Raw genomic sequence first — 25815 nt, 5'->3', positions numbered from 1 at the left:
CTGCTCATTATTCTGCAGTTAAAAAGGAGTGCTCACACCTTGGAATGCTGTTGCACAAAGCAGATTAACATGAATCATAACTCCAACATGAGAGATGTCAGTTGAAACAAAGGAGAGGATTATCAAACTTCTTAAAGAAGGTAAATCATCACGGAATGTTGCAAAAGATGTCGGTTGTTCACAGTCAGGTGTGTCTAAAATCTGGACCAAGTACAAACAACATGGGAAGGTTGTAAAAGGCAAGCATACTGGTAAACGAAGGAAGACATCAAAGCGTCAAGACAGAAAACTTAAACCAATATGTCTTGAAAACAGAAAATACACAGCAAAACCAATGAGGAACAAATGGGCGGAAACTGGAGTCAACGTCTGACCGAACTGTAAGAAACCCCCTAAAGGGAATGGGATTCACATTCAAATAAGCTAAACTAAAGCTATCATTAACACCTAAACAGAAAAGAACAAGGTTACAATGGACTAAAGAAAAGCAATCGTGGACTGGATGAAAGTCATATTCAGTGATGAATCACGAATCTGCATTGGGCAAGATGATGATGCTGGAACTTTTGTTTGGTGCCGTTCCATTGAGATTTATGAAAATGACTGCCTGAAGAAAACGTACATTTCCACAGTCATTGATGATGTGGGGCTGCATGTCAGGTAAAGGCACTGGGGAGATGGCAGCCATTACATCTTCAATAAATGCACAAGTTTATGTTGACATTTTGAACACTTTTCTTATCCCCTCAATTGAAAGGATGTTTGGGGATGATGAGATCATTTATCAAGATGATAATGCTTCTTGCCATAGAGCAAAACCTGTGAAAACTTTCCTTGAAGAAAGACACGTGGGGTCAATGTCATGACCTCTGCAAATAGTCCAGATTTCAATCCAATTGAAAATCTGTGGTGGAAATTGAAGAAAATGGTCCGTGACGAGGCTCCATCCTGAAAAGCTGATCTGGCAACAGCAGTCAGAGAAAGTTGGAGCCGGATTGTTGAAGAGTACTGTTGGTCACTCAATAAGTCCATGCCTCAGAGACTACAAGCTGTTATAAATGCCAGAGGTGGTGCAACAACGTACTAGTGATGCGTTGTAGTGTTTTTTTTGTCTGTTGTTTTTCATGATTCCATAATTTTTTTTCCTCAGAACTGAGTGATTCCATATTTTTTTTTCCTCTGATTGATCTAAGAAAGCAAATGTTGACTACTATTTTTTTTTCTTAATTTCTTTTAGCGTTTCTTAAAGCCAGAAAGTTGCCATTTTAAATGACTTCAGTTTTGTGTCATGGTTGTGATCTACTTTTTTTCTACAAAATTAAACAACTGATTTTCCAAGACAGGTGATTCCATCATTTTTGCCAGGGGTTGTAAACAGAAGAATGTATTGCAAAAATTTAGACCCAAACTTCCAAATAACTTTTGTCATGCTTTACGATTGCATAGTGAATTAGTGAAAAAAAAATCTTCCCTGCTGCCATTTTTTCTGCTCCCAGTGCCTATGTTTTTGATTGTATTTGGGTCACATGGCCTTTTGTCAACAACTTACCCAAGTAGAAAATCTTCCGGCATTAGATCAGATTTAATTGGCTTATGTCAATTGGCCGATAATGACCGAATTCCAATTTTTACATGATGTGTTGTTATTCTAAAATGTATTTGTCCTACTATTGTGTCTACAAACGTTGTCAAGCTTGAACAACACAGTTGTCTGCTTTAAAATCAAATGACATAAATTTGAATAACATTCACATTTTTTTTAATTCCTGAGAGTTTGGCTTGTTTTTGCTGATTTAGTTTTAAGCCTCTTTCAGCTGTTTGTGTCATTTAATTACAGTACTTGGAAAATTACTAATCGATACCATGAGCCCCGAGTTTTATATGGTTAATCACACACATGTATATAATTGTACAAAGAGCTGCAAGTTTATAGGAAATTGTACCGAGTACTATTTGAAGTTGGAGGTTTCTGACTTATTTAAATTGATCATGGTTTTAAAAAGTATTTAGTGTTACATATTTAACATGTCCTGAAAACATTACACAACAATGCACGTTTAACTTTTAAAAGTTCATTGAATTATGTTAAAAATAAGGTGGGGGGAGATAACACATTTCCTCTAACTTCTGAGTCTATTGGCTTTAACCATTCTTCAACCAATTTAAAAAAAATTATTTAAAAAAAAAATTGTGTTTTTTATATATATATTATCTTCTAGGGGTGGGATTAAAAAAAATATGGTGATCATCGTCGTCCTTCCACAAAAAACGATAATCGATATGCTTTTGCTTAACATCTTTTTTATATTCCCATGTCTGCATTTGTCGTTATAGGTCAACACGGCATGTAATGCAATGTTATTGTGACAACTATGCATGTTTTCTCCTGAGCAAAATATTAAAAGGCATTAAACCTTGACTTTATGCACTTTATTCAGTGTTTCATCTCAGTCTGTGTTGAATTATATAAAACTGACCCTAAATCGGAGTGAATTTTTATCTTTGAGGCCGATATTGCCATGTATCGTTGTGTGATTGTCTTGCAATATAATGATTGTCTTAGCGTTATTGCATCGCGATATTATTAGAGTGAACCGTGTATCACATCATATTGGAAGGTATTCTGAGATTCCCACCCGTACTTAAAGATTATTATTTAGGATTCATAATGAGTGGTGCAGTTTTTTATCCTTGACGTTTTGTGTTCTGGTGCAAACCCAAATCAGTGAAATCTGTTGACATGCCCTGCTCTTTGTTGGTCCACATGTAGATTGCCAGACTGTGCTCGTCAACCTGCTTGTTGCCATGGTGAAGCAACGTATCACGGCAGAGGAGCTGGCTTTATTGATTCGTCTTTTCCTGGAGAAGACTCCGCCCACTGTAAATACTCAACCACGCATGTCACTCTGACACTGACATGCTCACTGTCTTCATGTGTTTGTTTTTTTCCTTTTAACTAGAACTTATCTGTAAGTCCTCCTCTCTGTCACACATTCTCTTTTTTTTTTTTTTTTTTTTTTAAACCTTGTGCTTGTTCTACCTCATCAACGCATCACATATGGCACCTTTACACAGAGGAGATGTGTTGAAGTATCTTATTAACACAAGTCTGTGTATAAGTGGATGCCTGTAGCAAACCTTGTTAGTTATTAGTCTGCAAAGGAAATGTGTTTCTCAAAGGAATAAAAGCCTATTTCTAACTGTGTGAATAGATAAACCTGTGACCTGAGTTTTTTGTTTGTAACAAAGGGTCTCATTTGTTACTGTTAGTTGCTTTCATGTTTTTTTGCATGAACAGTTTTTTCAGTATCATCACTTTATAGTGTAACAAGTTTAGAAATATATTTTTATGAATGCATATCTCAAAATAAGACATAATAGCTGTGGTTCTAACATCTTTTTTTTGTTGTTCTACAGGAGATTTTACTACAGGGGCTCCTACAAATCATTGAAGCCAACATGAATGTGGAGCCGTTGCACTTCCTGACCTTCCCAATCATCCTCAGTGCTTCAACTTCTGGAGGTTTCACCCCAGGCTCCAAGCAGAGCTGCCCCCCTGGAGGGAAAAGTGTTGGTTTGCTGTGGAAGGGTAAACTGTCTCCTGGGCGCAGAGACGGTGACTCAGACCTCCGACCAAACCACCTCCGTTCTTCTCCCTGGCACATCGCACCCCTGCACTTACCCCTGGTAGGGCAGAATTGCTGGCCCCATATGGCGAGTGGCTTCAGTGCCTCAATGTGGTTAAGAGTGGCAGAACAGGAGGAGAAAGATGTGGACAGAGACAAAGGTAGAGAACTGATCATTTTGTAGCGTGCTGCACGAATACCAATGAACTTATTTTCAGATTTTCTCTCTCTTTGATTCAGGAGAAAATGACATTCCCGCTGCTGAAACACAGCACGGCTCATCCCAAGCTGGGACAAGATTAGTAGAGGAAGGCCTCATTCATATTCTGTCCATGGGCTCCAAAGCACTGATGCTTCAAATGTGGGCCGACTTGTGTAAAGGTTCTCTAACATTCAGGTGAGGTCAAGTATAGACTTGAGTCCTAATGATGTGTTAAATAAAAGTCCTGCTATTCGTTCAGTATTTAAAGTTTGTGAGGGATTTTATTGGTCTTTTGCTGCAGAATTTGTATTGATCCAAATGATGAGATGAAAGCAGGACTTCTGGCTCAGGCGGACTCTGGTGAGGGGCTGCTCGGAGGCGGCCAGTGGCAGCATCTCAGTCTCACCTACAGCCAGCAGCCAGAGGGCAAGAAGAACATCCATGGCCGTGTGGTCATCTGGGTGTGTGGCATTAGGTGAGGAAAATACGTGCCTGACTGACTGGAAGCTGTTTGTGTTGTATCGGTCAATTACATTTTTTAATTACAATTGTGTTTTAAATTATCCATGTTCAATTACAATTCAACTATGATTACGATGACCTGCATTTTTTTCCAAATACAAATAAATTACAATTATTTTTATTTCTGAAATTCAATTACAATTATGTTCTCAATTGCTAAGTTCAATTACATATTTACTAACATTCATTCATATAGCGTTTATTGTATGCCTTTTTTGTGCGTGTACAATGTCGTGATAGCATCTTTACTTTTACAATTTAGTGCATTTATTATAATATTTTACGTTAAAGCCCATCTAGTGGCAAGAGTTGTAATTTAGTAATAATTTTAAACTCTTTGTACAAAACATCAGTTACATTCACAGTAATGTTACTCTATATAATTGTATTGTCCCTATTCAAAAATACTTGTATTATATCCTAGCTCTTCTAACTCTTACCATCTGTATGAGTGTGAAAATTCACTGACAGGTAGTGGGGAAAACTTAATATGAAACATATTTAGATATTTGTTAAGTACTTATGTGTAAGCCATAGACCTGTTTTGCTTTTAATTAAAGTGTAATTGAAAGCTTTTATTGAATTCCCATGGTAATTACTAATTACAGAGTCAGTTATCTTAACTCAGTTCCAATTCAATTACGATTCTGGTGACAGATTCTTAAAATTACAATTACGATTATAATTATGCAACAATTGTAATTAATTATCAATTACGTGATTACAAATATAATTGACCCAAACCCTGGCCAGTTGAATATATCGTTTGATAATTGCTTTTTTTCATTTAAAGGAAATGTGAAGTTTCTTTGGACTACACCTTACCCAGAAAGTCGAGTTTGTCGTCTGACAGCAACAAGACCTTCTGCATGCTGGGCCACTGTGTACCGTCCTCTGAGGATCTGCAAAGGCATTCCGAACGCTGGAGCATGGGCACTGTCCTTCTTTTTAATGGTACGCATCTTCCTGGTAATTCCTGACCTTGTCCATAAGATCCCACATGATCGTGTAAAGAATCACTACATTTTGACCTTTTATAGAAATTTACTAATTTTGATTACAGTCTATTTACACTTGTGTACATAAATGATTTATGATGCTTGTATTTTTTTAAAAGAGTGTCTCTGTTATTTAACTGTATCGAGCTGTGCGAGCTGAGGTGTGATGGTTTGCACGCTGTGAATTCTCCGGATTCTTTCCGGAGGCTGACTGAATACAGCTCTTGTTGTCTTTAATTGGCTGGGAATGGCTTGCTTCTATGCAAGGTTAACTTGTGAACCCAACTGATTTTTCTGGTGCTTTCACACTACACTAACCCTGCTTCCTGAGCATGGTGGGCATTTTGGCAGTAATCGCACTATCCCAGGGCACAGCAAAATTAATCACTCAAACGGCAGAACCCAGTGATGTAAACACACTAAAAGGTAGTGCGTGTTTATTAATATTGTTGGGATTTTAGAAAGTTTCAACCAAAACAAGAACAAAAACATCAAGGTGCCTAATACCACCAGGATGACAGTTTTATCACTGCAAGCGTATTTACAATGTGATCATAGAGAAATGTTGATTATTAACTTATAGCAGGGGTGTCAAACTCATTTTAGGTCAGGGGCCAAATATGGAGCAGTTTATTTTAAGTGGGCTGCAGATTTTAGCCAGGAAAATGAGTAATTTAATCATTATTGTGCTCTATTTTGCACTTCCACATGTAAATAAACTATAAAATACGTATGGCACTGATAATATCAAAGCAATAAGTAACAGATGTCAGTTGCTACAGGATTTTCACTTTTATGTTATTTGATTTTGTGACCAAATTTTATGTAATTTGGGGAAATTTTATGTAATAATTTGAAGAAACTTGCAAGATTTTGATAAAATTAAGAAGTCTTTTAATAATTTGAGATTAAAAATGACTGCCATCTTGTAATATAAGCATGGGGAAAATGTTAATATTGGGGAGTTTCATTAAATTTGTGTATTAATTTGGAGATATATGGTTTCTGTGACTTTTTTGCTTGCTGCCGCAGCCGAATTGGGTGCTCTAAACGGCCGGATTTGGCCCCCGGGCCTTGAATTTGACACAAGTGACTTATGGGTTTAAGTCTGGTCTTCTCTCTATGCTCTTTGAAGGCAGGATAATATATGAAATAATTATTAAAATTCTTCTAATCCACAAGGCTTTGGTGCAGATTTACTAACGTGGATAATGGCGTTATCTTCGCAAGCTCCAGGTTTTCCTTTGTAAATGACGGTAACTGCTTGGTTTTCCTGTGTCAGGATCTAGAATAGGATCCGAGGAGGCGCTCTACTTGTACACCAGCGGGCCAGACCTGTCCTCCATCATGCCCTGCAAGTATGGCAAGCCAAGTAGGACTTTCTCCAAATTTGTCACACAGGAATCTCTGAGATGTGAACACGTGAGAGAAATCCTGATGAAGAGCAAGGATGTGGACACCGCTACGCTAGTTGTAAGTGTTACTGTGCATTTTTTATTTTTCTATCAACAAAATCAGGTTTATAAGCTATGAAGTATGCAAAAAAATATATCATTGTCATTGTGATTTTATATTACCCCATTACTGCTCGACAGGTGTTCTTATGGTTGTTTTTTAGACGCCCAGTAAGCATAGCTAATCTCTTCTATGTCTCATATATTGTTTCATTTCACGGTGTTTGAGTCCTGCTCTATTCAAATTAGCTGTCATTAATGATACAGCACAGTAGGAACTATTTATTCTCTAAATGGAAAAAGCTAGTTCCAACACTGTCAGCTTGAATGAGAATTGTTGGCCTATCATGGGTCCCAATGCTTTGTTGATTATTGCTTTACTGATAAATAAAAGGAGAAAAGAGTAATACAAGAATAATAAATGATTTGCTTGCTACAGAAAATCCAGTCAAGCCAAATCTCTGCAAGTTGGCTCTTTTCTTTTTTAATCAGTAATGTTTTAAATAGTTACAGCTGCAAGAAAATGTTGCCTCCTCCCTGCCAAAAACCCTTCTATTACATTGCTTTTTTTGCAGGAGAGTTTGGCAGTGGTTTATGCCCCCATCAGTCCAAGACTCTACACCATCTATGAGCCTGTAATCAGGCTGAAAGTTCAGGCTAAGACTGTGGTGACCCAGCGGCCCTTCAGCTCCAAAGAGGTGCAGAGTGTTTCCCTGGAGTCCAACACTCTCAAAGCTTTGCTGCCCACTGAAACCCATGGCCTGCAGAGCATCCTGCACAAGATAGGAGGGACAGGAAACTTTGTTTTCCTTTTTGCACAGGTGGGATTAAGCACCATTCATATATAAACCATTTCCTTAAATTAGAACACACAGGATTCCAGACATTTTACAAATAAATATTTCTAAAGCACTGGTTCTCCACTGGTCTCAGCCTGGGACCCACATTTTGCCACGGTCATTAAATCGCGACCCACTTTTTTTTTTATTTACTCAAACAAATTTACTTTTTCAAAAATAGCTGTTAAAACATATATAATCTTTTTATTTAAAAAAACATAAACCTATATATTTTCCTGTGCAACATGCATTTCACAACATGCCTGTCAAAATAAAAGTTTATTTCAAAATCAAAGACAAGTCCAGCATGAGAGTCATTAAGTATTTATTTATTTTTGACCAGCTGCCGCGACCCACTTTTGGGTCCCGACCCACCAGTTGAGAATCGTTGTCATTTTTTTCACTATATAAACACAAAGTATGTATGAATAAATAATGATAGAATTACATAATAAATGTAAGAAATTATGTATCTAAATTAAGAAAACAATGTGTATGATCTTATTTGCATGTTTTTAGTTTTACTGAATTAATATTCCTATTCGGTCATGTTTTATTTTACAAGAAAGCTAAAGATCACACAGTAAACCTTAAAGACATTTTTAGCATAATTTATTGAGATGAAAGATTGAAGAACTATGATAAACCTGCGTTTTTTTCTTTCTAAATTCATTGATTCTTTTCATTTCGACCTGTGTGGTGTCCAGACGGTGGAGCTGAGCGACTGTGAGAAGACGCAGGCTCTGGCCCTCAGAGTACTTCTCTCTTTATCCAAGTTCAACCAACATCGTATCCATGAAATGGACTGTTACCATGGTTACTCAATGATCCACCAGGTTCTCATCAAGTCCAAATGCATCGTCGGGTATCATATGCTGAAAGTGAGTTTCAGTTTGAAGTCTTTCTACTTTTTCTGCAGACCTAAGCAGTGAAACACATTCACAGTGGGCATTAATCTGATCTCAGCGGTTGCTCTCGGACTCGGTGCCGTTGGCCCTGCTGTTCCTCGGCCCTCTGCTTCTATCTGTAATTGAGCTGTGTCGTGCTCTGTCTGACTCAGTGGAACTCTGAGCTACTGCTGAGTCAAACTGGACCTTTGATAACTCGCAAAATCGGCAAGCATCAGCCTTATAATGTGTGAGATATAAAGCACTGCAAGAGAGATTTTCCATTGCATTCTGGAGTTATACAAATTGTGGCTTTATTTACTATCATTAGTTTTACTTGTGTAAAAATCGCTCTAGGATTTCATGGAAATTTAATTTATGCTCTCCTTTGTCTTGCGTTCTGCAGCAGCACCTGTTTTGTTGATATAGTATTATGCAATTATTATTGTTATAGTTATTACGATTAGCAACCTACAATTTTAAAATGTATTCTGCTTGTGTTATTCCAGACTTTACTTGATGGCTGTTGCAGTGCACCCATTCTGATTCTGGGAGACAATGATCAGTTCCGCTTGGACACAGAGTCAGTGGCCGTGGTGCAAGACATCAAGCTTCTATCAGACGTTCTTTTAGACTGGAAGATCTGGGCCAAGGCTGAGGTAAAAATGTGAAGTGCAAAGCGAGTCACGTTCGGAAAAAAAATACAAAATTGTTTGCAGTAGTTTATGCCCAGAAGTAAATCAACTACATAGTAGAGCTATTATAAACAAATTTAGTGTTGACTTAGTTTTAATAATGTAAGTTCTAAAAAAAAAAAAAAAAAGAGTGGACGCATACAGTGATTGGTAGTGTTGTCAGTCTAGAGAAGCATGGGCAACTGGCGGCCCGGGGCATAATGTGGCCCCCAGTCTAATTCTGTGTGGCCCCCAACATAAATCCACCAAAAATTTTAATTCAAGAAATTTGAAGTAATATAACATAATACACTAAATAACTCCAAAAACAGCAAAATGCACAGAATGTCAACTAAAATACACAAAGCAACAACAAAAACACAAAAAAAGATTTCAAAAATACATAGACACACAAAACAACCACCTAAACTCACAAAACACCAGCACATATACAAAATGACAGTTAAGAAACACACAATGCTAACAAGATTACACAAAATGACAGAAAAAATATCCAAAACGACAAAAATACTGAAAAACTGAAAAATGGCACAGATTGAAAATAAACAAAATGCAAACATAACCCACAAGAAATAACAAAAACATATATTAGGAATTGGCAGAAATTCTCAAAATGACAAATTAATACACAAAATGACTCCAAAAACACACATAATGACTAAAAACGACACAAAAAGACAACAAACAATGACAAAATCCTTTTTTCTTTCCTGTGTTAATGCTCAGATTGTGGCATTCAGGTCAGACAATCACTTTTTTGTGGCCCCGCTGTGATAACAGTTGCCCGTTCCTGGTCTCGAGTCTAGTTAAAAACAGCTGCTATTTTTTAAATCTGCCTTTCCTTCTAATACTGGATTGTGGCACCATCAGATAAAGATCTCTTGTTCATTGTTTTGTTTCCTGTTGTTTCTGTTAGTGTGGTGTGTGGGAAACCCTCCTCACTGCCTTAGAAATCCTCATCAGAGTCCACCACCCACATCAGATGTTCAACATCCGCCAGCTGCTCAAGGCTGAGGTGGTACACCGTTTCCTGCTCACCTGCCAGGTGCTCCAGGTAGGTCCTGATCACTGGACTGTGTTCTTTGCTGCTGTTCCAATGGGAGGTAATGAAATAAATGGTGTTTTTTTTTTAAGGAGCATCGGGACGAGCACCTGACCGCGATCCCACAAGAAGTGTGTTTGTCATTCATCAAAATCATTCAGGAGGTTCTGGGGTCGCCTCCAGACATGGACTTGCTAAAACTAATCTATAAGTTTCTGCTGGCCGTTCACCCCCCGACCAACACTTACGTGTGCCACACTCCGTCCAGCTTTTACTTCTCTCTACACATAGGTGAAGATGCAGCACACACTAACACAGTTATTCTGGGTCTGAGCAGCTTCGGCTTAATGTTCTCTTTTGCTTTGGATATTTGTTTACCAGATGGGAAGTTGTACCAGGAGAAGGTGCAGTCCATCATGTACCTCAGGCACTCTAACAGTGGAGGAAAGTCTGCCTGCAGCTCTGTGATGTCTCTCTCCCCGACTGTTTTCACTGATGCTCCTCAAGACGGTAACACTGCACTAACAACAGGCAGTGCCATGCACACCTGCAGGAAATTAGAAACATTTTCTGAGCTGAACCACTTTAAAGTTTCATTTTTACCTCACCTGATCATTTAAATATAACACACTGCTTCCTACACGCAGAACATGCGCTGTGCCTAAGGCATCATCTTCCATGGGGGGGCCACATTTTGCGCGAGGGGATGCATTTGCGCTGTGTGGGGCGTTTAAGGAGATAAAAGCGAGCTGTAATGTGATGGCACATTCATCTTTGCAATGACCAATCAGAGGAGTGCTTGAAGAGCTGCACAACGTGAAGTTGTTGACATCCCTCAGGAGTGTATGGAAAGATCAGTGAGTAATCAGAATCAGAAATGTTTTTAATGGCATTGTACAGTTTTAAGGACAGTACAAGGAATTTGTCTTGGTAGTTGGTGCACAAAACAAACAACAAAAAAAAATAAAAAAACAAAGAACAACCCAGCAACAATAATAATAATAATAATGATAAATATAAAGGATGAGGGATAAATAAAGGATAGATAGAGAATAAAGGATAAATAGGATAAATATATATATACAGTGCAGCAGATAATGTCATCATGGAGGTGGTGATCGGGTGGGGGGGGTGGGGGGGTTCAGTGGGTGACTTGGGGTGTGTTCATGTGGATGGTGGCAGAGGGAAAGAAGCTGTTTTTGTGTCTGGAGGTTCTGGTCTTGATGAACCGAAACCTCCTTCCAGAAGGGAGGTATTGAATCAGTTTATGACCGGGGTGGGAGGGGTCGGCCACAATCTTTCCTGCACGCCTCAAAATCCTGAAGGCGTACAGGTCCTGGAGGGAGGGCAGATTTCAGCCGATGACCTTCTCTGCAGAGTGGATGATAGGCTGCAGTCTGGCCTTGTCCTTGGCCGTAGCTGCTGCGTACCAGATGGTGATGGAGGAGCAGAGGATGGACTGGATGATGGAGCTGTAGAAGTTCACCATCATCTTTGTTGGCAGACTGAACTTCTTCAGCTGCCGCAGGAAGTACATCCTCTGCTGAGCTTTTTTGATAAGGGAGCTGATGTTCAGCTCCCACTTGAGGTCCTGAGTGATGATGGTCCCCAGGAAGCAGAAGTACTCCACAGAGCTCACTGTAGAGTCTCCCAGGGTGAGGGGGGTGAGGGGGGCTGGGTTCTTCCTGAAGTCTGCTATCATCTCCACTGTCTTTAAAGCGTTGAGCTCCAGGTTGTTCTGGCTGCACCAGGACACCAGCCGGTCTGTCTCCCACCTGTAGTCAGACTAGCTGATGTATCCTTGATATGAAGGATGTCAAAAACACACAAGTTCACTAGTGAATTATGTTAGCTTGTCAAACATAGATTAAGGTCTCTAGTTAACAAGTGATACAATTCTATGTTACTTGGAGGCTTAAAAGTTTACTTGCAAAAAGGCTTAAACTAGTGAACTAGTAAGCATGCTCACTAGTTTAAGCCTTTTTTACTAGTAAACTAGGTGGACCCAACATGTTTATGAACTAGTAAAATTAAGATATCTACTAATAAAGCTATTTGCCACAGCACTAATGAATTAGTGATGGTAAAAGTGTGTACTAACTTACTAGTGAAGGGAAAATAAGCACTAGTTAACTAGTTGCAGATACAAAAAATAATAAGTAGGAAAAGTGTGCCTAATTGCTGCCCAGTCCAGAATGGAACATGTCAACAAATGAAGACTCAGGATTTTGTTATTATCTCCCCTGCTTAATTTGCTCTTTAGTTTGCTGTAAAAGGCACATGTTCATGTTTAGGTCAGATTTGTTGTTATTTCAGTTTTTGTTATTTTTTAATATTTATTGATTTATTTTCATAGAGCCAAATTACTGTATCGATTTTGTACCGATGATGCATTAGCGATGGGGTGAGTTGGGGTCCCTGGGATCCAAACTCACTTAGTGCCTTTATTTGGTAAATTGCTTTATCCCTGTTACAGTGATAAAAGTTCACCAAACTACAGTTTGTGTTGATTCCAGCTTTTATCTAAAGATTCAAGAGGTTTATAATACAGAATTATTTTGTTCTTCACTTCAGGCCATCATCACCACGCTCTGTCCCCTGAACATAGAGGAGATGATCAGTCGCTGCGTCCCCCCAGTCAAGCACCCTCTCCCTACTCCTCCCCTCTGCTCACTCCTCGACTTGTACACGGCAGCTCAAAGGAAGCAGGAGAGCGAGACAGCGTCTCCTTTACGGCTCAGCAGGCCCTCGGCAGCACAGAGACACTGAAGAAAGGAGGATGTGACGAGCAACTTCTGAGCAGCTGTGAATCAGCAAACACCATCTGTGACTCCAAAGATGTAAGTGAGGGAGCAGCACTGCGCACCCCAGCTATCAGCGTGGAGGAGGACAAGGACGAGACAGCAGAGGTGGACAGTTTGGCCGAGGGCAGCGTGGGAGTGGCAGAGTCTGAGGACAGGTTTGATTGGACCAGTGAGGAGGCGCCTCGCCGCCCAGACAGTCTGAAAGGCATCCAGTCCTTCCAGAGGAGTCACAGTAACCTGGCCAGCCTGGGTCTGGCATTTCCAGCTCCCAATGGAACACTGGCCATTGGCCGATGGCCCAGTGCTGCTGAGCGGGGCTCCATGCCCGAGGACTGGGAGAGTTACACCTACTCACCAGGCTGTGAAAGAACACGCAGCAAGACAGAGTCCAATGAAAGGTGTGAAATCACCATTCTCCTAATGTAATAGTAATCAGATATTTATAGTTTGGAAGTTAAACCGTTTGTCACAAAGATCCAGTTTTATATTTATGATTGTGTTCCTTAGGTCCAGCACAGAGGACTGCCTGGTGCTGATCTGCTGTGGTCTCTATGATCTACTGAGGGGTGTGTTGCTGCTGTTGCCTGATCTTATGCTTGAGGAGGTGATGGACAAACTCATCCAGCCTGAAGCTCTCATTGTGCTGGTCAACCATTCATCTCCACTTATCCAACAAGGAGTCATGAAGGTTGGTTTACCACTGAAGGTGCTTCTTCACTACCTTTCTCACAAGTTGCACATACATGTTATCCAAATTAAAATGAAACAAATGGATTTACATCAATTTGAACCCAAATGTACATTTTTAACTCCACATCCAGTCTAGACACACAACAACCTTAAAATGTGTAGTGGTGCAATTGGCTTCAACACATTACAATGGTGTCAATCTGAGTCTACAGTCTGCTTTTAAAATTTTCATTTCTAATGTTTAATGGTTTTTTTTTTTTTTTAGATATTATGTTTTTCCCCACTTACAATATGAGCAGAAATATTACATTACAAGCTTTAAATTAAGCAAGATTTTGAGTGCAGTTTTCCTCATCCTAAACAAGATTTTTTTTCTACTTTTCTAATCATTTTGGTTCTCATCATTTGTTGTATATTTGTGTAAGCAAAGCACACAAACCATTATTAGTATTATGACTTCTTAGATATTTAACAGTAGTGGGAGTAAGCATGTTGGATAACAAACAAGAGTAACACAGTATAGATTAGATATGAAAACCAACATTTATCGGCCAAATGAAATCAAACTCATTATAATAAAGCCATAACTAAATTAAAGGGATGAGGATTTTCCCAGTACATATGTAATAACACGTGGTTTTTAAATTCTAATGTGTTGTGCTCCTCCCTCTATAGCTGCTAGACGCTTACTTCAGTCGAGCACTCAAGGACCAAAAGGAGAAGTTCCTGAAGAACCATGGCTTCTCTCTGCTGGCTAACCAGCTGTACATCCACCAAGGCAGTCAGGGGCTCCTGGAATGCTTCCTGGAGATGCTGTTTGGACGGCCTGTGGGCCTGGAAGAAGAGTAAGTCTCTACCAGCCATGAACAATAGCTGACACACATACAGTATTTAATTCATGTAGCATCATGTTGTCTCTATTTTTCTCCCAGCCTGGACTTGGAGGAAATGGAAACTATCTCCCCTTTTAGGAAGCGCTGCATCATCCCAGTGTTGGGTCTTATTGAGAACTCTTTGTATGAGAACTCTTTAGTTCACAACATCCTGTGCATGCTGCTGCAGCTGGTCAACGCCTGCCCTAAGCTAGCTGACATCCTGCTGGATCATGGACTGCTCTACGTCCTCTTTAACACCCTCTCCACCCTCAACGGCATGGAGAACGGGTATAGACGATGCACACTTCTGCTCACGTTGATTGGTTTTGTGTATAATCTCTGAACTGAGATTAAAATAAATAAACCTCCTGCTGCTGCTTATTGATCTGGGATCCATGTGTGACAGACTGACTTCCACTGCTTCTGTCCTGCAGGATTCCCCTCAACGACTACAAGCTCTTGGTGTGTGACATCCAGCAGATGTTGGTCGCCGTGACGATTCACTCCTGCAGCTCCTCAGGGTCTCAGTACTTTCGTATTATTGAGGACTTGATTACCCTGCTGGGTTTCATGCAGACCAGCAAACTGCGTCGCACACAGGGTGAGAGCTGAGTTTGAGGTTCAATATACGTGTGGAAAACATCAGCGCTGCCATTGTTTTATTTTGGATTTGTGGGTGACATCAAGCTGTCCCGTCCGATAGGGCTGTTTTATAGTTCTCTGAAATTGTTGTTTATTCTTGTTATAGAGCAGTGGTTCTTGTCCCGTGTACCCCTTTGCATTTTTGTCAAATCATATGTAACCCCCTCTTCATATCATAACTACCCTCTTCATAATTACATATGCTTTTTTTTTGTGGAACATCGGGCTCTTGTAAACCCCAAACTATATCTTGAACATTGGTTCCCTAAGGCTTAATCTACAAATTCAAAACAATGAGTGGAATTTCAAGTGGAATGTATTTATTTATTAAAAATTATCATGCTGCTTTTATGTGATTACTTCAGTAGTAAGTAAATATGGTGTGATAAAATGGCCTCTACGACATAAAATAATCCTGTTTCAATAAATTATAAGAAAATATAGTATTTTATTCAGCAATAGTAATACAATCTTTCCAAGTACCCCCTGCAATGTGCTCCTGTACCCCTGTTTGGGAACCATTGTTTTAGAGGAAATATATATTGAGGGAATCATTTTTTTTTTTTTTTTGTCTCTGTCTGGTTATGGGTTTTTTTTTGTTAATCTTACACTCAGCAGATTCCTCATGTCTTTTCTGCTGTGAACACTATTTCCTAAAACTTGTTAAGTTTGACATTTTTCCCTTTTTTCATTAAAATTGAGTCACTGAGCTGCAGCACCAGGTCAAATCTAAGACAAATCTCTTTTGTCTTTGTCTTTGTGTTTCTCAGAAATGGCCGTGGCTTTGCAGTTCCGTGTTCTTCAGTCAGCGATCGAGTTCATCAAGACGACAGCCAATCAGGAGCCTCAGAAGCTGAGCAGTTCGGTTAACACTCCTAGTTCCCCGCATCACGCCATCCATCAGAAACGCAAGAGCATCGCAGGTGAGAGCTGTGAGCTGATGTGAAATCCTTCCTGGTGATGTTCTTCGCCTGAGACGCGTGTCTGTTTTTGACACTGTCCTCATCCCGATCCAAAGGTTCCATTGCCATGAAAGACTCCATTATTCCCCGCATTCCCCGACAGCATTACTGCTCCTATGGCCAGATCCCCTCCTTCACCCCATTCAGCTTCTTGTCCCAGGACTCCCCTGTCCCCTCCCCCTCCGGAGCTCCATCCTACATGCTCCACTGTGACGCAGGTAGCTGGGACTACGGTCCACAGCGGAGAACATCCTTCATACCCTGGGGGCATGTCTCCTGTATTTTGCAGTGCATCATCTTGCGGCGTTTAATAATCTGCCCAGTACTGTCGGCATGCTACTGGTGCTTTGTTTGTGCGTGTGTGTGCATGTTTGGCCGCGTAACAACATCACTGTTCGGCACTTTAGCACAAGAGAGATTTTAATCAAAGCGATCCTATTCTCTTTTAGAATGATTGAATAACCCTTGTCTCACTAAATTGATCTTTTATAGCTAATGTTACAACTATCCATGTGCCTGTAGGACGGAGACGGTTTTCTCTAGCACAGACCGACTCTCTCCTGATGCGAATGCGCTCTGTAGCTAGCGACGAGCTCAACCAAATGATGCAGAGGAGGATGAGCCAGGAAAACCCCATCCGTGCTAGTGAAAGTGAGTTTGTCCAACGACTGCAGAGGCTCGTGGTCCTTGCTGTCAACAGACTCATTTATTACGGTAAACCTCCTGCTCGTTTTTTAATCAAACTTTCATCTAATCATCACAGTGCAACACATGGACAACTCTTCTGTTCTGTTTTATCCTGTTCCAGACGTGAGCCAGGATCTGTTTGACCTGCTAAGTATTCCGGACTCTCCAGACCAGCAGCTTTTTACACCAGATCCAGGAGACCAACTCCACGAAGAGGCTTTCTCTGGCTCTTTGCCCAATTCTCCGACTCCCTTCACTCTGCCTCCAGCCAACAAGAAAAGTTTTCAGAAAGACATCCTGAAAGTCATGACGGACGGGATCAAAATCAGCCTGGTACTTTAACAGTGATTGAAAAGCTTTCTGAATATCTAGGTTGAAAATTACTGACATGGTGATTGCGGTCGACAGGGCAGCACAGGCCGTGGAGGGACTCCACATCAACAGTGGCGAAGGATCCTCTGGTCATGTCGGGACACTTTTCGAGTTCAAATCGGGCGTTTGTTGGTCCACACGCTGAGCCCAGCACGTCTACTGTCAGACAGGAAGGAGGCACTGGAGTTTGTGTTTGATTCGAGACACCTGGATATCCTTAAGGAGAGCCTCAGCCCTGGTTTGGAGGTGAATCTAAAGACTATAATAATTCAAGTTCATTTTGTCTTCTGTTTTTGAAATACTATGTTAAAGGTATTGTAGACGATGTTTAGCTTCCGGGTGGATCATCAAGACTATTGGTCCTCCTAATTGTCAATCATGTTTACGAAAGGCCGTCGTACGTGCTCGTGCCCGGTGCGCACCGGGTCCTTTGAAAATGGATTTTCACTTACCAGTGGCGAGTCTGACATATTGGGAAAAGTGCAAATCTTCTTTTGTAAGGTAAGCTTGTATGACCGATGTCCACACCAACTTGTAAACAGAGCTGTGCACGAGGAAAACGGGGCCCGTGCATGCTCTCCCGCACACGTAGGCGTGTTGCGCGTGCGCGTTTTTTTTCAAAATGTGGAGAGGGCGTTTCTTTTTTAAACATCGTCCACAATACCTTTAAGGTTTAATTTATTCTGACGACTTTTTTCAGGAAATGTACTTTGAATTGTGCTTTTATGTCCACTTATAAACAAAACTGTAATGTATTGTAACCTGAAATAGGACAAATAATCTGAGATTGTAAAAACTTCGACATATGCAGTTATTGAATTTATTGGATAACCCTGGAAAACTCTTTCTCTGACGTTACAATGAATATTGCATTACATGGGTCAGTTACATTTTTCAATTCCAATTCCATTACGATTACGGTGACCAGCATTTTTTCCAATTGCAAATAAAATTACAATTAATATTTCTCCCTGAAAGTAAATTACGATTACTTTTTAAATTACTAAAGTTCAGTTATTAATCACTATTACTGAGTCTTTAATAAATAACCCCATAAAACATAACCTTTCTCTTGTGTTAGCTTTCTGTGTAGCATCTATTATAATAACGGTTCAGTTTTGACTTATGTCTTAAATCATCTGTAAAAAGCACAAAAAACATTGTCTATCATCTAATTTGTTCTTCATCTCTTGGTTACCTTGAAAGGCTTCCTAATCAATGAAAATATTGGTATTAATGTTTTTGGTGTGGGTGTCCAGCCTTATTTTTGTCAATATACCCCTAGATTTTATTCTTTTTTTAATTGTAAAATGATCCTCAAGCGAACTGTCAAGTAGTGGGAAAATTGATATGAAACATATTTTAATAATTAACTATGTATGTGTAAGTTATAGAACAGTAACATGGTTGCCCAGTTTTACATTTAATTAAATTGTAATTGACATTTTTTAATAGAATTTCTATGCCAATTATAACTACAAAGTCAATTATCTGAATTCAATTACAATTCAATTATGATTACAGCGCCAGCAGATTATATTCCAATTCTAATTATGTCATAATTGTAATTAATTATCAATTAAGCTGTTACAATTATAATGGAGCCCAACCCTGCAGGCAGTCCATTTTTTTCATCAGTTGAAACATCCTTCTTTGAGCTTTGTCTCCTTGTTCTCACCCAGCATGGGCCAAAATTGTCCCTCTACCTGTACGAGATGCTGCACGATCACAAAGACAACCTCACCAAAGATGAACAGAGCACCATCGGAATATTCATGACCTCACTCAAGCTTTGCGGCCATCGCTGCATCCCACCTAACGCTCCGCACAAACAAGAGTTACTTAAAGCCGTCAAAGAGGTAAAGAAAACTACCACAAATAACCAAGACTGCGACCAAGCCTTCATTTCAAGTGTAATATTTAAGTATCACTTTTGATCACAATAAACTCTTGCTTTGAACATAGGAAAAAGGCAAGTTTGAAGCTGAGGAGAAGACGAGTAAAGTGGCATGGGAAAAGAAAATGAGCAACACTCAGAGGAAGTGAGTGGAGCATTTTTTCATCATCTATGAGAACATGTAGCTGTTACTCAGACATTACGTTTTCTCTGCTCTATTGTGTTCCCCTGCAGTCTCATGCAAAGGCTGGATGGAAAGTCCAAGGATATTTCAAAGATTGCAGCTGATATAACGCAAAACGTGTCTCTGGGACAAGGCATGGAGAGGAAGAAAGTCATCCAGCACATCAGGGGCCTCTACAAAACGGACCTCAGCGCCAGCCGCCACTGGCAAGAGCTGGTTCAGCAGCTCACACACGACCGGTGCGTGTGGGAGTTTATCATACATGCAACCACTGCAGGACATTTGAGTTACAATTGTTTTAATCTATTTGTTTTCAGTAGTTTTTCTGTTGTAAAATACTATTTTTTTTTTTAGTTCTTTTCAAAAGTAATTTTGTGGGCATGATAAACACATTAAACACAAACTAGGTAGACAGAATCACTATGTGACAATATAGAGTAGAACAGGTTTTCACGGTGGTTTTTTAGTTTCCTTAATGGTGATAACAGGATGAAGTGTTTTTGTGGTTCTGTTTTGTTTCAGTGCCGTCTGGTACGACCAGCTGTCCTACCCCACATCCTGGCAGCTGGACCCCACTGAGGGGCCCAACAGAGAACGCCGGCGGCTACAGAGATGCTATCTTACTATCCCCAACAAATACCTGCTCAAAGACAGACGCAAGGCTGACGGTGAGTAAACGGGTTAGTTTCAGATACTGTAACTTTCAGTGGAGTTTTGTGTCCATTTTTCTGAAATGAATGTGTTGTCTAGATGCAGCGCAGCCACCGCTATCGTTCCTGTTTGAAGATAAGACCCACTCCTCCTTCTCCTCTACCGTCAAAGACAAAGCCACGAGTGAATCCATCAGGTGAGACTCCGCCCACATTTTTGTGCCTCCACTGTAGTCAGAGTATGGTTGGGTTTGATTGTAATTGTCATCACACAATTGGTAATTAAATACAATTATAATGTAATTATAATTGTAAATGAAATACTCTGTTGCTTTTGTAATCATTATTGAAATGTATGATAATTTAGGTCAGATAATTGACTTTGTAAATGTAATTGTAAATGAAAATTGTACAAAAACTGTCAATTTCAAATTAATTAAATGCAAAACCGGGGTACCATGTTACAGTTACAGTTCTATGGCTTACACATATGTAGTTAACGTTCCATAAAATCTTGTGGATCATTTTACCATTTAAGAAAAAAAAAATTAATCGAAGGGTATAGTGACGGAAAAAAGGCTCAGACGCTCACACCAAAATTATAATTATATGTTCATGGTTAAGGAAGCCTAACAATGTAACCAAGAGATAAAGAACAAATTGCATGATAGACAATATTTTCAGTGTATTTTACAGCTGATTTAAGACATGGGTCAAAACATAAGAGATGCTAACACAAGAGGAAGGTTACGTTTTATGGGCTTATTTATTAAAGTAATTAAAGTAATTCATTGTACTTGAACTTAAGTGATTGAGAACGTAATTGTATTTAACTTTCAGAGGGGAAATAACAACTGCAATTTGTATTGTAATTGGAAAAAATGCCAGTCACTGTAATTGAGTTGTAATTGAAGATGTAATTGTAATTGAAAAATGTAACTGACTCAGAGCGTGTGTCACTACATTAAAAAAAGGTAATTTTCTCTTCAGATTTACTAGACGGTGTATTAGCGTTGCTCCATCCAGAGAGACAGCAGGGGAGCTCCTTCTGGGTGAGACGCTGTTGGAACTTCACTAAAGCACTTACCGTGTCTGTTGCATTGCTTTGCTTTCTCACACGCGAGTGTTTGCAGTTTATTCACTCATGGGTGGTTTGTTTACCTTGTGCTTCGTACATCAAATCTCAATTAAGATGTGCAATTCTCACAGGAAAATCTGGGATGTACTTTGTGGAGGACAACGCTGCTGACGCTCATGACAACCAGGTAGAAACTAAAACACTGCTCAGGCTCAGTCTGTGTGCGCACGCCTGAACCACCGAATGTGTTTGAACAGAGTCTTCACGGTGAGACCGAGGCCCCTTCTTTCTCTTGGACCTACGAGGAAATCAAAGAGGTTCACAAGAGGTGGTGGCAGCTGAGAGACAACGCTGTGGAGATATTCCTCACCAATGGCAGGACCTTGCTCTTAGCGTTTGACACTACCAAGGTGAGGCCAAAACACCAGTCACATGGAATTGGCCAACTCGTCTGTGCAGGAGTAGATGTGCACAAACGAACTGTGCGCTCATGAATGATGCAGTGCAGGTGCTCTGGTCTGTTTATTTAAGCTGTCTCCAAGCATTTAGACACAGACCTGAAGGGCTTTTTGCTTTACAGGAAAACCTCCAGGGTGACGAGCGTAAAATCCACTCTGTGTTTAGTTTGAATTTTAATAAGCCTCCGGTCTGAAACTAGCTTCAATGCCCTTTACGAAGAATATGTTTATGCACACATTCGATAACACTTGTTATATTTATTATATGCACCAAATTGCTCTGCTAGAGAGAATACCTTTAAATCAATGTGTCCAACTCAAGGCCCGGAGGCCAAATACGGCCCTTTGACTCATCCAATTTGGCCTGCAGAGGAAAGCTACAATGGCAGAGAATCTTTAAATCATTGTGTAGATTACCAACTCATTTAGTTGTGAAAATTTTTGCCCCTCACAATGAAACTCCACAATATGTGCAGGTCATTGTGTGATATAAGCATGGGAAGTAATTTTTAGTCTCAAATTGCTGAAAGAACTCCATTTTTATTTTTGAACTCCTGCAATTTTCCTCAAACTATTCCACCAAATTTTCCCCAAATTAAAACAAAATTTGTCAGAAATGTAAAGAAATCTAAATGAAGATCCTACATGGGCTGTTGCATATTGCTTTAATATTATTAGTGCCTTACATACTTTACATATCATTTGTACATGTACATAATTTGTACATTTGGTCAGATTGGCTTCATCTACAAAAGTGCTAAGCTGTGGAATCCATTAACCACTGAACTCAAGATATCAGATTTTAAAACATTCACCTTCGGGCTTTAGTCTTGGCTGAAGGAAACACAAAAATGTGCCCATTTTTAAAATAGCTGTTTCTAACAATTCTAAAATAGTTTTGACTGTATTTCACTGTAGTGTAGAAACGCTCCAACCAGGGACAGGAGTTGAAAACTAGCACTAGCGTTATATACTCCTATGTGCGTCACATCAGCTGCAAACTTATTTTGTATCTATGTTTAATTGCATTGTCCCTGTTTAATTGTGAATAAAGCATTTTTGCCTGCGTGACATACTTGTATGTTAAGAAACACTGATGTCATATTTCTCCTTCAGTTCAGAGACGACGTCTACCACAACATCCTGACCTCTGACCTTCCGAACCTGCTGGAGCACGGAAACATCACGGCGCTCACACAGCTGTGGGGCTCAGGGCAGATCTCTAACTTCGAGTACCTCACGCACCTCAACAAGCACGCCGGCCGCTCCTTCAACGACCTCATGCAGTACCCCGTGTTCCCGTTCATCCTACGCGATTACATCAGTGAGACGCTCGACCTGCAGGACCAAAATATCTACAGGTTTGCACCTCACTGCAGCTTTTTTGTAATGTGTTTAAAGTGACGTGATTCAGTGCTATATGTCTAGTTTATAGCTTTGTGTCGTTTTTTTGTATTAACAGTTAACTTGATTAATTTTTGCATACTTTTACACTGCATACATATATACATATACAGTTTTATACAATGTAAAACTGTATGCTATTTACATAACCAGGGTTGGGGTCAATTACATTTTTCAATTACACTTTCAATTATTCATGTTCAATTACAACTCAATTATTATTACGGTGACCAGCATTTATTCCAATTGAAATGATAATTTTCCCCCTGTAAGTCGATTACAATTACATTCTCAATTACTAAAATCAATTTTAATAATCATAATTACTGAGCGTTAAATAAATAAGCCCATAAAAAGCTTTCTGTTAGCCTCTTTAATGATGAACGGGTCAGTTTTGACCCATGTCTTTAATCAGCTGTAAAATACACTAAAAAATATTATCTGTCATCTAATTTATTTTTCATTTTGTTGGTTACCTTGGTAATATTGGTAATCATATTTTTGGTGTGGGTGTCTGAGCCTTTTTTCTGTCAGTTTACCTCTTGATTTATTTGTTATTTTTTTAATGGTAAAATTATGCTGAAGAAAACTGAGAGGTCGTGGGAAAAGTTGAAACTGTAATTGACAGTTTGTATTTTTAGTTTAATTTCCGTGTCAATTACAAAGTCAGTTATCTGAACGCAATTACAATTCAATTATGATTGCAAAAACAACAGATTTTTAAAATGACTATTACAATTGTAATTACGTCATAACTGTAATTAATTATCAATTATAATTGACCATAACCCTGTAAACATAACCAAGTCCTCATTTTCACTAAAAGCTTTTTTCTACTCATTAAACTTCAACAATAATCACCAGAAAATATGATTTCATGTGTTTTTCTCATGCATTTCTGCACGCTGCTGTTTTTCACTTTGTTTTGCAGGAATTTAAGCAAACCCATCGCAGTCCAGTCAAAAGAGAAGGAAGATCGCTATGTGGACAATTACAGGGTATATTCTACTCACTTTTTAGCCTTTTAGCTTCTTTTTGATGCTCTTCTAAAGAAGAATTGTCCTCCTGATTGTATTTCTCCCGCAGTATCTGGAGGACGAGTACAAGAAGGGCATTCGTGAGGACGACCCCATGCCTCCGGTTCAGCCCTATCACTACGGCTCACACTACTCTAACAGCGGCACTGTGCTGCACTTCCTGGTTAGAATGCCTCCTTTCACAAAGATGTTCCTCGCCTACCAGGGTGAGCCACACACACACACAAAGCGTCATCATCATTCAAAATGCTGCAGTGGGATTGAACTTCATGTTATTCTGTTTTCACATCTAATCGTCCCGCTCCACACTGATCACAAACAGACAAGCACACACACCCTTCCCTTTTTCTGTTCGTAATCAAGTTCCTGTCTCCTCTGATCTCCGCACAGATCGTTTTATGTCATTTTAAATGGATTCAGCAGACGTGCTGTTTAAGGGCATGAAAGGCAATGGTTTCAATCAGTGTGTCAGATGTTTAATTAGATTATTGTGTTTTGCTCTAATCAGACCAGAGCTTTGATATCCCGGACCGGACCTTTCACTCCATGAACACCACATGGCGTCTGTCCTCCTACGAGTCCATGACGGATGTGAAGGAGCTCATCCCAGAGTTTTTCTACCTTCCAGAGTTCCTGGTTAACAGAGAAGGTTAATATAATTTCTGTCTTCTACCCGTTTTGTTTTTCATCTATTTATTTAGCACACATTAAAGAAAAAACAACATTAAAGGTGCAAGGAGGAAATGAAACCCAAAGGGCTTGTTTAAGAGCTGTACCCCTTTCAATGCACACAAACACTTTAGAATAAGGGCTAACAAATAAACACTTATAATTCATGCCCAATTCATTTGATATAGGAGGAAAAATATTATGTAAACAAAGTACACAAAAATCAATACCAAAACACAAATGAAAATATTGAGTAAAAATATTATTTGAAAATCAAAAAAGAAAGACAAACTTAAAATGTATATACATATAGGCTGCACAATTAATCAAATTTTAATTGTGATCACGATTTTGGTTGCCACGATTAAATTGATCTGATCGTCGGCAAGATTTACATTTAAAATACGTTGTCTGCACTCTGTAATAATGTATTTAAGTATAATTCTTATTTAAAGCTGTAAACTGTACAAATATTGTTTGTTTAAAAGTAGTGCAATAAATAAAAGTGATTTATTTTCCCAACATGATATTTGTGATTATAATATATACAATATTGGTCAAAATAATTGTGATTATCATTTTGGCCATAATCGTTCAGCTCTTACATATATACATACATACGTACATCCACATACACATGCAAATACAAACAAACATATTACACATGGATTAGGTGTAATATAGGAGGACTTATAAATGGATAAGATGTTTTTTAAAGAGTGAGTAGGAGGATATGGATCTTATTTGGGGAGGTAAACTATTCCAAAGCATCTATAGCATATGTTAAATTGATGTTGTGATGTACTCAAGTTTAAATCCCAGTAGCCATGGAGCAAACATTCCCTGTCTGCATTCACATACAGAAATAGTTCTAACCTTAATGTCTCCGCTTGTACAGGTTTTGATTTTGGAGTGCGTCAGAACGGGGAGAGAGTGAATCATGTGAATTTACCTCCTTGGGCTCGAAACGACCCCCGTCTGTTCATACTGATCCACCGACAGGCGCTGGAGTCGGACCAGGTCTCCCAGACTCTGTGTCAGTGGATTGACCTGGTGTTCGGACTCAAGCAGAAAGGCAAAGCTGCTGTGCACGCCATCAACGTCTTCCACCCAGCTGTACGAGCTGCTGAACATCTGCACA

At 39.5% G+C, this 25815-nt stretch overlaps 1 protein-coding gene across 1 annotated transcript in view; it reads left to right on the top strand.

The window, feature by feature from the left end:
* lyst (lysosomal trafficking regulator) overlaps window positions 1-25815 on the top strand; it is a 64820-nt gene that overhangs the window by 33437 nt on the left and 5568 nt on the right. Inside the window, exons 12-45 of the mRNA XM_028468100.1 lie at window positions 2771-2880; window positions 3418-3787; window positions 3867-4023; window positions 4130-4303; window positions 5144-5304; window positions 6631-6821; window positions 7378-7623; window positions 8349-8522; window positions 9038-9187; window positions 10140-10277; window positions 10358-10556; window positions 10647-10775; window positions 12840-13467; window positions 13577-13757; window positions 14435-14604; window positions 14692-14922; window positions 15069-15235; window positions 16047-16199; window positions 16761-16952; window positions 17047-17258; window positions 17334-17543; window positions 18980-19156; window positions 19263-19339; window positions 19429-19617; window positions 19901-20046; window positions 20129-20225; window positions 21019-21080; window positions 21238-21293; window positions 21364-21516; window positions 22681-22925; window positions 23900-23966; window positions 24055-24211; window positions 24514-24654; window positions 25573-25790. Coding sequence (XP_028323901.1) covers window positions 2771-2880; window positions 3418-3787; window positions 3867-4023; window positions 4130-4303; window positions 5144-5304; window positions 6631-6821; window positions 7378-7623; window positions 8349-8522; window positions 9038-9187; window positions 10140-10277; window positions 10358-10556; window positions 10647-10775; window positions 12840-13467; window positions 13577-13757; window positions 14435-14604; window positions 14692-14922; window positions 15069-15235; window positions 16047-16199; window positions 16761-16952; window positions 17047-17258; window positions 17334-17543; window positions 18980-19156; window positions 19263-19339; window positions 19429-19617; window positions 19901-20046; window positions 20129-20225; window positions 21019-21080; window positions 21238-21293; window positions 21364-21516; window positions 22681-22925; window positions 23900-23966; window positions 24055-24211; window positions 24514-24654; window positions 25573-25790 — 6128 coding nt within the window. The remainder of the gene's footprint in view (window positions 1-2770; window positions 2881-3417; window positions 3788-3866; window positions 4024-4129; window positions 4304-5143; window positions 5305-6630; window positions 6822-7377; window positions 7624-8348; window positions 8523-9037; window positions 9188-10139; window positions 10278-10357; window positions 10557-10646; window positions 10776-12839; window positions 13468-13576; window positions 13758-14434; window positions 14605-14691; window positions 14923-15068; window positions 15236-16046; window positions 16200-16760; window positions 16953-17046; window positions 17259-17333; window positions 17544-18979; window positions 19157-19262; window positions 19340-19428; window positions 19618-19900; window positions 20047-20128; window positions 20226-21018; window positions 21081-21237; window positions 21294-21363; window positions 21517-22680; window positions 22926-23899; window positions 23967-24054; window positions 24212-24513; window positions 24655-25572; window positions 25791-25815) is intronic.

This window comes from Gouania willdenowi, chromosome 15 (assembly GCF_900634775.1).
Source record: "Gouania willdenowi chromosome 15, fGouWil2.1, whole genome shotgun sequence".
NCBI lineage: Eukaryota > Metazoa > Chordata > Actinopteri > Blenniiformes > Gobiesocidae > Gouania > Gouania willdenowi.
The sequence above is the reverse complement of the archived record's forward strand: the minus strand, read 5'-3'. Positions and strand labels throughout refer to the sequence as shown.